We start from the raw sequence: 11,674 nt of genomic DNA, 5'->3' as shown, positions 1-11,674 counted from the left end.
TACAGAGTTCTGTGTGTATTTATTATGCATATATAGACGCATATATAGTATGTTTACGTCTATATTTATATTCATATAATTTATATTATAAATGTATTTAATATATAAACACGTTTTTATGAAATATGTACATTCATGTGTGTATTTATATGTACATATTAAATATACACAGCACATATACAGTACATATATTATGTAAACAAAAACTTATTCTGGATGTGATTAATCACAATTAATCATTTGACATTAATATAGGCCTAATTCTAAAGAATTCTAAATGTTTCATTTTAAATTTTACAGTAATATATACTCTATATCACAATATTAACCTACTTTTATTTAATATATAGTACTGTGCAAAAATGTACAGTACGATTTTCTTAAATGTTTTTGTCTCTTAGCAACGCTGCATTTGATTTCAGTCAAGTAAAAACAATAATACTTTAAGATATTATTACAATTAACATAAAGTATAGTGTTATAATGTTTGCAACGTTAATATTTTAAAATGTAATTTATTCCTGTGAGACAAAGATTAATTTTTTGCATCATTTCCCCGGTCTTTAGCGTCACATGATCCTTCAGAAATCATTCTGATATCCTGATTTGCTGCTCAGGAATCATTTCAACGAGTCTTTGCTTAATAAAATCAAAACTTCAAAAATCTTACTGACTTTTTATTGTATATAGCAATCAACATCATGCCACAAAGTTCTACTGAACCTGACGTGCTCCTTAAAGAGAGAGGCTGAAGTAAATGACGTTTTTTGGACTTTTAACTGCGGTATTCAAGGTCGCAGTGAAAATATTATTGTTCTGTCTTTGACAGAAACATAAAGGCCAAACAAAAGGAGAACTCGGCCATTCAGGAAAGACTGTGGTTTGTACCACCGCACTAAACATTTCACGATCAAATTTGGTGATTTACAAACTGGCCCGTTTTGATGAGATGATTGGGGACAGAGGAAGTGTGCGTACGCCTCTTTTTTCCCTCGAAGTGTTCACTGCGCTCCTGAGATGCTCAATTGTGGTTTACAGCTGTTTAAACACAAAGATATTCTCACTGTGGTCAGTATAAGGAACCCAATTAGGCAGTAAAGTTGAACTGTAGAGGGGAATAAAAAACTAGAGGAGGATCCAAGTCAGTGAACTGAGGTGCCTGCTGCAGTTGCCAGAGGTCGCCATGAAGTGGAGCCATTTGGCATTCAGTGTTATTCCGGAGGGATACGGGAGCCGTATTTCCCGCTCCAAACACTGGTGTTACCCTGATTTATGGGCAACGGGGTTTATGATATGAAACGTGTCAGTTTTAGGTTAAAACTCATGAGAAGGTGAGAGAGAATTCGCAAATATATCACCAGTCACCACGAGGAACACGCAGCGAGTTTGGAAATCCATTTTTTCCGATAACAAAATCTTATTCTCTGGTGAACCAGCCGAGAGCGTACTTGCCCTTTTTTTCTTCTTTTTTAAAAATAAAACAATATAGTATTGGGAAGTTCGTTTGGACAGTTCATATTAAAAAGCCTCAGAGGACCGTCATCATTTTAATTCTATACGTTTAAATAGTTCCCTTTTTAGTTAAACCATCTTTGTTTTTGCTAGAAACAATATGGCTCTGTAAATATCATTAATGTAATAAATATTTTATAAGGTATTGCCCAAAATACACTAATTTCAGTGTAGTTCATTATATTTTATTATTATTTGTATGTTTAGTGTTTCTGTTTCAAAAAACCTTAAATGTAGTTTACGTTACTAGTAGCTTGGTAAGCTATAGTTTAGTATGGACGTAGTTTTACATACTGTATTATTACACCGTTGAACTAGTTTAAAAGAGCTAGAATCTAGTTAATAGTAGCTTGGTAAACTAGTTATAAAAAAAACATAGTTGTACATACTTTAAATTACTACTGACTCGGTGAACAGGTTAAAAAAGCTTGAATGAAGTTTTACTATAGTGACTACAAGCTTACTGAACTGGTTAAAAAACATTGAATGTTTCATGTGCAATAAATTATTATAGTAGCTACAAGTTTGGTGAACTTCTTAAAAACTAGCTTTAATGTGGTATTACATACTTTAATATCTGCTGTGGGTCTCACAGACCATTTATGGACCATGATAACAACTTTCAGGCTTTTAGCTATTTTATTCTGGTCTAAAACATGATTTGACCTCATATTGCTTTTCTATTTCATATTTCTGTGGTTTGACGATGTAAAATGTGACCTCTTCTGTGGAAGTTGGAAAGAGACATCTCAAAACGTGGACCGCAGCGATGTGATGATAACCCCAGTGGACATTTATTTAAGCACTAGTGTTATTTTGACTGATTTTAGGTAATTTGTTATTCTTCCTGGTTTGCGCTGGCCTGCTGTAGAATCTGTTTTCAGTGGCGTACATCCATCTGCTTTCTCTGGGCTTCCTGGTTAATTCTCTTACCACCTGCTCAACATCTCGCCTCAGTACCGCCAACCTACACAGCTCTCAGCAGAGCGCCTCATCAAACCTGGATCCCCACTTTAAAACTCACCAGCCTGTCAGATGGATTAATATTACCTTGGGCACCCATGAGTTTACAGATAAATGACTTTCAATAACACTCGAAAATTAAACTCTTTTCGGTCATATTCTTATAGCTATGTATCATCATACGATCCAGTTTTCCCCCCTTGTAATTATAGACTAATTTTCATTAAGAAATATAATCACATTAGGCAAATGCATCAATTAGGCTAACTTGCAAAGGAAAATCTATCCTTCTGCATCAAAAATGCACGCGTTACAACGATATCGTTTTTTTTCGTCATACCGCGATTTAGAACGGATGTAACGTTTTATTGATCCACCAGAACAACAACTATGAATTGTATTAACTATAACCTTTTACATAATGTTGTTTTATTGAATTAATGTATTACCATCCTGCAGCTACAATATCTAATTCCCTGACGTGACAGAACGTTCCTAGGCAACAAAAATAGCGTTGCCGTTAACGGTAAAGTAACGTTAAAGTAACGCTTTATTGACTTATCGTACAAATATGACTTGTGTACTCGAGGTGTGTACATGTTTGTATTGGCTGGGCACTTTTCTTCATTTTACCTGTATAAAATCTTTACAAAAACGTGTGTTAAACTTTCACAGAGTCTTGACTCACGACGGAAGACTTTTCTAGACATAACGTTAGAAGCTAGGTTTTTAAAAACTGTCAAATATCCACACGGGGGCAGCAAACTACAGCTTTGAACAAACGTCCTAAACTTCCTCTGCAGTTATTACAGCCATTTGCATGAACTTGACAGATCACCAGTTAAAGTTCTAGTCTAATATTAAGCCTGTAGAGCTCGTATAGGTTTTTAGCTGAATATAATGTGATTATAAATCGCCTCACGGTCATTTCATAGACTATGTTTAATAATGGGGTATGAAAATCCCTTTATTGACATAGGAGTGTTTTATGAGCTTATGGATAAAACTAAGGGCATTCAAAGGCTTTAATCGGGAAAATCTAGCTAGAGTTAGTGTAGGGTGGGTTTTTTATTTCGTTTTGGAGCTGGTTCGTATCGATTAGGTGGATGACAAGTTTGGACCAGCAACAAACCACTTTAAGTTTGTATGATATGATCATGCCACATGGTCTCATACCCAAGATGGTCTCATACCCAAGATGGTCTACCGGGTGTCCACCAGCTAGTCAAATATATAAACCAGTCTAAACTGTCCGCTTCCATAACCAGGTGCATTTAGAATCAAACATTTTCTACCCATAATAATCGTCAGGTATTCGTTTCCAAATCTTTTTATTCAATTATCCTGGACATTCAACTCAGCAAAGTCTTTATTTATGGAAGTAAAGTTTTGTTTATTGGCTTTGATGTCTGTTTATCTCTCCAGGCCCTCTGGGGATTCATTTAGCTTCTTCTCAGATTCTTGTATGTCCTTTTCCATTTGTTCCTGCTCTTTGGTGTCCAGTTCCTTCAGTTTTTCCTCCACGTCTTTGGGAATCTCCACCTCCATCAGATTCTCCAATCCCGCCTCCGGCTCGTCTCCAATCAAAACCTTAATCAAAGACACACAAAATTGCACATGAAACCCTAATGGACCTCAATACGTTCCGTCAGAGTCGCATATCGAGAGAAAAGTGGTAATGACGCAGGACGGGAGCTAATGAGATGCCAGACAGCACTTCACTTTTACTGTCATTCACAAGTAGCAATTTCGGGAACCCGACAACATGGAAAAACTTCAGTAACTTGATAGCTGTTAAAGTCATGTTAGTTAAAAACTGCTGCATTATGAAAAAGCGGCCATTAATCCTGGATAAATATTAGCCTCGTTCTGCGCTTGGCATATTAGCTGTTTTATTGACGCTAATTAAAATGGTTGGGTTGAGGCAAATAGCCGAACCACTGCTTCTGGCCTGGAGTTCAAAAGGGATCTCCCAGACGTTATGGAGAATATCATGCTTTAATAGGAGACCCTATGACATCTTTTCCATGGGGCCGTACCCAAATATACGCCTGCCACGGTGCAAGGAACAGGCTTTTTCCACCAAATTAGTGTCTCTTGCTTTTTTCGACCAAACTCATAAATCCTGGTTTTGGAGAACTGGAACCGATCTGCCTACTGTCTGGGGTCTTCCAAAGCACAACAATCCACATCTACAGAAAGCGTTGCATGTGAGGATCTTGCAAAAGTGATGCAATGGAGACGCAATCATGTTATCGGACGGACCTGCGTTGATATGAACAAGAACCTAATGAGCCAATAATGTCATACACTAAGCAAAAACTGTGCCCACAAACATTGGATGAATTAGTCTAATAACATCAACTTGTCTGCCATCTTGAATTCATATTATTTCAATAAGCTCATTGCGATGCTTTCTGAGATTGCTTTATCCATTAATGATACATGCAAAAGTTTTCATACCTGGACGAGTTTCTCACAGGCTGAAATCGCATGTGGATCCTTCTCCCATTTGTGAAACTCTCTCATGATGGGATACACGTTCTTGTTCTTCATAGTCTGTCGGCCCACTTTAGTAGCTGTAAGCTGAATATGAACAGGCCATTAAGAAACTAATTAAAGAATAGCCATACATAAAGGAAGAAAACCTTTCCAAAACTGTTTTGAAAGAAATTAATGCTTTTATTAAGCAAAGACCCATTAAATAGATCAAAAGTGACAGTAGTGACATTTATACTGTTACTAAATATTTACATCAAATAAATGATGTTCTCTCTAACATTTGAATGGTTGTGGAGGTCATTTACATTAATGCAGGCAAATGATAGATAAAATGAATGAAAGCTTTGAGATGCTGTTCTTACAAGCATCAGGGTTTCTAAGAGCATCTTGCGGATATCAGGATCATCTTCTCTCTTTTTGTCCTCTGGCAGGTACTGCAAGTCCACAGGCAAACCTGTAAATGCAAATAAAAACAATTCAATGTAAAGTATGTAACTGTTGTGCTATTAAAATAGTAGCAGGATAATCAAACACCACCGATTTAAAACATTTTAAGAAGGAAAAGTGTTGCTTTCTGTCACTATCCTATTACTTACAATAAAAAGAGTATGTCTCTTAATATGCTGGGTTTAGAGATTCTTCAAATCTCAGACCTTTAGTATAATCCTAAATCATGCTTGCCCATTATACAGTTCAAACATACCCTTATTAAATTAGATTGAAGTACGTTTATACAGACCTTGAAAGGCTTTCAGAAAGGTCTTATAAGGTCACTTACTAACTAATGTATTCTCTCCTATTTTGGTCAGAAAGGCATTATGCACAAGTGGAAAATATAAACTCTTCGAACAGCTTTTATGTAACCGCAAACTTTGAACAAAGATTCTCGCTTAGCAACTTCACAGCTTCCTGCTGCAATGGTGGTATTTCCACTTTGTTCATTCCATTTTCCTTACACGTGCTTTGGGAAATACAATTAACGTTCAACCTGTGTGTAATCAAAATAAGTATACAGCGCCACCTACTGGACACACGAAAGAAACATAATTCTTTATACGCTACAAACAAAAATCTAAAAAATGAAACGTTTTATGAAACAGCCTCCTGAATGGCATAAACATCCAAATGATGTAAAAAGCATCACCTTCATTCTCTTCCTCTGAGAGCTCCTCTGGTCCAGCCAATGGTAATAAAAGGTATGGTAAAATATCCACCGCATCGCTGAGCAACCACTCGTGATGACCTGTATGGACGAAAGGCATATTTCAAGGAAACTAAATACATTTTTATTCATTTGTCTTGGAATATTTTTTGCATTGGCTTTCCTTTCAATTACGAAACCTGCAGCAATCAAGTCACATTGACATTTATTTGTTTGGCAGATGATGTCGTCGTAGATTACTAAGACGGTTACAAGTGTTAAGACATAATTTAAAGATACAGGACTCTTACTGTAGTCAAAGCAGCAATTTCTGAGCGTTCCCACCACCCCTCCTCGTCTGGTGGTGGATTCCTCGTACTGTGCGTACGGCAGGAGCCTCTGAATCACACACCTGTAGAAACGCACAAAAACAATCTGTCATATTGTCTAGTATTACTGTATTACTGTGCATTTGGAAATGTATCAAATATGTTTTTTGTCAAAACCGTAACGATACCATTTTTTAAACGCCTGCCACGTTAATATCGTATTTTTAATACCAACATAATATGTTTTTTAGATATATATTAGTGTAATATATATATTTTTTATTTGTACATTTGTGATAATGTCATATTTTTGGGAAATGTACTATGCTAATATAATAGGCTTTCTTTGCTCATATCATGTTTTTGGATATGCACCATGGTAATTTATGGTAACTGTGGTGATAGAATTTTTTTTTTTTTAGTTGACGTAGTAACAAAGCTACAAAGTTATAGTTAATCGCGTAACCATATTTTGTTTATGCCCTACCAATATACCATGTTTCTGGACATGCATCGTGGTGACACTGTGAAAATATGTTTTTACGCATACCATGGATCTGGAAATAATACTATGATATGTACTAGTACAGAGTTATTTTGTATGTAATCATTCAGTACTGTAATATTATTAGTTTACCTGTCCTTGTCCAGAATGAAGTGTCGTGCCTCGGGCAGCTGTGTGAGGTTGGATAGCAGGGGTCCCAGATAATGAAGTGAGGCTTTCTTATTGAACCCCTCTGTGCAGAAGATCTCCACCACTTTGTCCAGTCCGATCTTCTGCTCCTGCAGAGCACTGAACACATCTCTGCACGTCCGCTCGTGTCGGCTCAGGTTACTGAGGATAGTACAGATCCGGTCTGCAAACATATACTCCGAGTCCAGGAGGTTCTGGAACAGTATAACCAGTAAGTCCGTCTCTTTGACCAAAGGCTGGTGAAGAGTCTCGTCCGCCGAGAGGTTAATCAGGGCATGATAACAGTCCTTTACAATGGCAATGGAGGGATCACGAGTTAGAGTCACCAAGGCTTTAAGAAAGTCTGGCTTGGACTGTAGGTACCGGCACCCATCCCGGTTTCCTGTGAGGCCCAGGATGTATCCCGTGGCCTGCCCTTTGACATCAGCTCTCGTCTCCAGAGTGAGAAATGAGAGCAGTTCTTTAGCTTCGCCATCACTAAGCATTGTGGCTAGGTCTGTGGACAGACTCTGATTCTTGTGTTTTTCCTTTTATTCCAACTGCAAAAGAAATCACAAACAGTCTAAGTTTACACTAGCTTGATAATAACCTAAAAATTAAAAACAATACAAATAAACACAAACTGGATACATTAACAGCAAGGCACTATCATACGTAGTAGTATAATGAATAGTTAAAAAAGAAGAGAATTTGATTAAATTAAATTATATAACATAAAATGTGGATCAAAATAAACAGATAAAAAAAACAATACATTCAAATAAGGAAAATAATACATTTTGCAGTTCAGTGCTATAATGATAAAACTAAAAAACGTATAATTTAATAATATAATTTCCAAGTAATATTTAGACAAATATAATCGTTATAAAAATAAACTGTAGATGCCTTTTAAATTTTCCGATCGGTGTTAGTCGTACAAGATGATCATTTTTCTCAAAGTGCCATGCTATTACCATCACTGTATCATGGCAACAGAGTACAGTTTTTTGTAAAGGGTCAACATTTATTATGATGGTACGGTTTATGCATTACAATATTTCAAAATTACAATCATAACAACTGAACATTGTGTTTACAGTATTCAACTACATACAACCAAAAATCGTCCCCGATCAGCCATCTACAATGTGTACACGTTTAAAATGTAGTATAAAGCTAAATTATGAGATAATTTCGTTTCCTTTAACTTTTTGCATTTGTTGAAATAGAATACACCTACCACATTCGCGACATACAGAACACATGTGCGTTGACTGTAGTTCCTGCTGCAGGAATTGACATGTCGCTTATCCAATCAGATTGCAAGTTACGAAAATCTGCCCGTCCTCCTTTTTACGTAATGGCGTATGATTGGGCGATTAGCGCCTCAGCCGTTTTCTTCTCGCGCTTTGTGATGACGCACAGCGCACTGCGTGTGTTTCAAACATGGCAGCAGTTCAAGTAAGCGAAGCGGAGAAGGTTTATATCGTACACGGCGTTCGAGTAAGTAAAGTCGCACGTTTGACCACTTAGTTTTACTAAACCGTCTGATTAAAATGAAACGTGTCTGATGACCTCAGAAACGTTCTTCTGCTTGTTGTCACGTTAACGTTAAGAAACCCCTTGTCCACCAATGATATGTTATCACCTTAACCTGATACTTTACTGAGACGCCGTAACATGAGGGTTAAATTATGAACGCTGTTCGACAGGATGACCTGAGACTGGACGGGCGAGGATGTGAAGACTACAGACACATGGAGATCGAGACAGACGTGGTGTCAAACACCGATGGATCTGCTAAAATCAGTCTTGTAAGCCGTCTCTGGGATAATAGCATGCGTTGTAATATCTGTTACTATATAGTTTATGAATCATTTTGTCGTGTGATGTTTTTGACAGGGTCTTACAGATGTTCTCGTAGGAGTAAAAGCAGAGATTGGTAAACCCAAACCCATGGTGCCGGATGAAGGCTATCTGGAGTTCTTCGTGGACTGGTGTGTGTTTAAAAATCATCAAAATTGTAGCTGCAAAGCAGACACCAAGGTCTCATTATTTCGGCTGTGTTAAATGATCAACAGCATGACTGTGTGCTGTCGCTTTCAAAAAGCATCATTTAAGCACTATACATGCGGTTTAGTTTCTCGGTTTCTTCATGTGATTCCAGACAGATTGGATGATAATGAGAGCAGATCTCTGGAGCGCTGGCTGTTGTCAGACAAAAATCTCACTGGATTATTACAATTAATGGCAAATCGAATGTTAAAATGTAAATTCATATCTCCTGCTGACACGCTACAGCAAAAGAACTGACTTTTTTTTTAGCTGGTGAAAATACTAGCGTTCTAATGCTTTTGTCCACCGCTGTGTATTTCGGTTTAACTAGTTATTTTTTTTTTTATTTCAGTTCTAGTCATTTTAGTGCTTAATTTTGTAAATAATTAACAATAGCAACACCGATTCCAGGCCTAAAACATTAATTTCTATTACTAAGATTTCTATGGCGAATATATTTATAGATATATGGTATTTAATGGAGCCTTTTTGATGATATTTAATTATGCTAAGAACTTTACCATTTAAATGAAAAAAATTTGTGCATAATATGCTGCGATATTTAATTAATATTACGGTATGGAATTGATTTTAGTCCATGCATGTGCTTCAGTGTACTGAATATCTATATATGTTGATATGTTCATGATATGCATCCTATTGTCGCATACATTTGCTCCATGATATTAAATGAAACATTTGACATTCTGTTGCTTTTGTAGCTCGGCAAACGCCACGCCGGAGTTTGAGGGGCGTGGAGGGGAGGAGCTGGGGGTGGAGCTTAGTAACACGCTCTATAAAGTGTTCAACAACAGACACAGCGTGGACCTGCGTTCGCTCTGCATCTGTCCAGGAGAGAACTGCTGGGTGCTGTACGTGGACGTGTTGGTGAGTGACGAGCGTGAACGAATCAACAATTAAATATTAGGACTCGCTACTAGGTAATATCGTGATATCTGTGTGCTGTTGATTTATCAACGCCTAATTCTGCACGCAGCTGCTGCAGTGTGATGGAAACCTGTTTGATGCCATATCCATCGCGATAAAAGCTGCTCTCTTTAATACGCGGTGAGTAATTGCATTTGGTTTTCCATTAAAACCGTTATAGCTATTTTAATACTTCAGCTAGGATTAATGTCAGATAAACTGCCAAATAACGCCAATGTTCGCCAAATAAACTGAGGAACTTGCCCGCATCTCCTTCTTTTTTTTTTTTTTCAAAACAGAATTCCCAAAGTGCACGTATCTGAGGATGAGGAGGGAGTGAAGGAGATCGAGCTGTCGGATGACCCTTACGACTGCATGCGGCTTAACGTGGAAAATGTGCCTTGTGTCGTAACCCTCTGCAAGGTATAGGAGCCTGGGTTCTCTCCCACATGTTTGAATTTCTAAGTTTACATTAAAAGATTCTATATAATTTTTTGTTGTACTTACAAAATGTTGTTATATTGTAAATTATGTGTTGAAATGGCACTGCTGATTTTGCCATGGCATGAATGTAGCCGTTGTTGCCAATATGGAATTAAAACGTTACCGTAACATAAACGATACCCACAGTGCACTTCTCTCCTGTTCTGTATTTCTCTAGCTTTTTACATATTGTGTGTATGTGCCTGTGTTTCAGATTGGTCACAGACACGTAGTGGACGCCACGCTACAGGAAAAGGCCTGCTCCGTGGCCAGTCTCTTGATTTCAGTCACACACAGAGGCATGGTCACATGTGTCAGGAAAATGGGAGGAGGAAGTTTGGACCCAGAAAGTATCTTTGAGATGACAGAGGTCAGATTTTTATTTTTATTTTTTTTTAAATGTTCTTGATTATTAGCCTGAAATATAATATGTGTGTGTGTGTTCACAAAAAGAACAGCATAACAGACTTAGTCTGTATGATAAAATGCATATAAATATTGGTTGTAATTCTATTTCCCCCATTAACATATTTTAGTAAGATGTAATTTTGTGATTGGTTTTATGATCAAAGCTTTGAGTTTTAAACATCCAATACAATACAATAATGATTTGGACAAATTCCTCAAAAGACTGATATATCATATTTGTTAACATAACATACTTGACTTGGCTTGATCTTTGCTATATTTGTTTACACTTTTTTTTTCTTTCATTGAGCTTGTTGATTTATATATCGGAGCAGGCAATCTGAGCCTGGTTTTCCCCTCATGCGTCTGTATGGTGTGTCGGTGTTGTAGGCTGGGAAACGTGTGGGGAAGGCTCTTCATGCTCCTCTCATGGAGCTGCTGCAGAAAGAAGAAAGTCTTGGCAAGAAACGGCAGAAAGTGGGATTCCTCGGATAGCTTCCTGTTTTGTACCTTTTTTTTGTTTTGTTTTTCCAATAAATGAGCAAAATTTTCTATGACGTTTGTCATGTCCTGCTTAAAAACTTCCCGTCTAATGTGAGGTTATATAACATTGCTGGTTTTGTTTTTATTTTTCCAGCTGAACTCACACTGCTTTAACACATAACTGAATTTCAAATG

The 11,674-nt window shown here is 37.2% G+C and overlaps 2 protein-coding genes across 2 annotated transcripts; one reads left to right on the top strand and one right to left on the bottom strand.

Moving 5' to 3' along the window:
• Positions 1-3,789: 3,789 nt before the first annotated feature.
• Positions 3,790-8,410, bottom strand: hgh1 (HGH1 homolog (S. cerevisiae)). Its single transcript, XM_043217038.1, has 7 exons — positions 8,364-8,410; positions 7,085-7,680; positions 6,430-6,530; positions 6,122-6,220; positions 5,340-5,431; positions 4,939-5,061; positions 3,790-4,065 (listed from the first exon to the last, which is right to left on the bottom strand). The coding sequence occupies exons 2-7, from the start codon at positions 7,624-7,626 to the stop codon at positions 3,889-3,891; spliced, it is 1,134 nt and encodes a 377-aa protein (XP_043072973.1). The 5' UTR covers positions 7,627-7,680; positions 8,364-8,410; the 3' UTR covers positions 3,790-3,888.
• Positions 8,411-8,521: 111 nt separating this feature from the next.
• exosc7 (exosome component 7) lies at positions 8,522-11,550 on the top strand. Its single transcript, XM_043217765.1, has 8 exons — positions 8,522-8,626; positions 8,836-8,937; positions 9,026-9,120; positions 9,901-10,066; positions 10,176-10,246; positions 10,405-10,528; positions 10,803-10,958; positions 11,387-11,550. The coding sequence occupies exons 1-8, from the start codon at positions 8,570-8,572 to the stop codon at positions 11,489-11,491; spliced, it is 876 nt and encodes a 291-aa protein (XP_043073700.1). The 5' UTR covers positions 8,522-8,569; the 3' UTR covers positions 11,492-11,550.
• The last annotated feature ends 124 nt before the right edge of the window (positions 11,551-11,674 follow it).

The sequence above is a fragment of the Puntigrus tetrazona genome, chromosome 19, assembly GCF_018831695.1.
Source record: "Puntigrus tetrazona isolate hp1 chromosome 19, ASM1883169v1, whole genome shotgun sequence".
In the NCBI taxonomy this organism is placed as follows: Eukaryota; Metazoa; Chordata; class Actinopteri; order Cypriniformes; family Cyprinidae; genus Puntigrus; species Puntigrus tetrazona.
Note: the sequence above shows the minus strand (reverse complement) of the source record. Positions and strands in the feature narration are given on the sequence as shown.

Excerpts from the sequence above, each read along its gene's own strand:
- hgh1 (XM_043217038.1), bottom strand. The coding sequence starts at position 7,626 with ATGCTTAGTGATGGCGAAGCTAAAGAACTGCTCTCATTTCTCACTCTG. Across the intron at positions 6,221-6,429 it reads AAATTGCTGCTTTGACTACA|GTCATCACGAGTGGTTGCTC; the intron begins GTAAGAGTCCTG and ends TCGTCCATACAG. Across the intron at positions 5,062-5,339 it reads TCTTAGAAACCCTGATGCTT|CTTACAGCTACTAAAGTGGG; the intron begins GTAAGAACAGCA and ends GTTCATATTCAG.
- exosc7 (XM_043217765.1), top strand. The coding sequence starts at position 8,570 with ATGGCAGCAGTTCAAGTAAGCGAAGCGGAGAAGGTTTATATCGTACAC. Across the intron at positions 9,121-9,900 it reads CTGGAGTTCTTCGTGGACTG|CTCGGCAAACGCCACGCCGG; the intron begins GTGTGTGTTTAA and ends TTGCTTTTGTAG. Across the intron at positions 10,959-11,386 it reads GTATCTTTGAGATGACAGAG|GCTGGGAAACGTGTGGGGAA; the intron begins GTCAGATTTTTA and ends TCGGTGTTGTAG.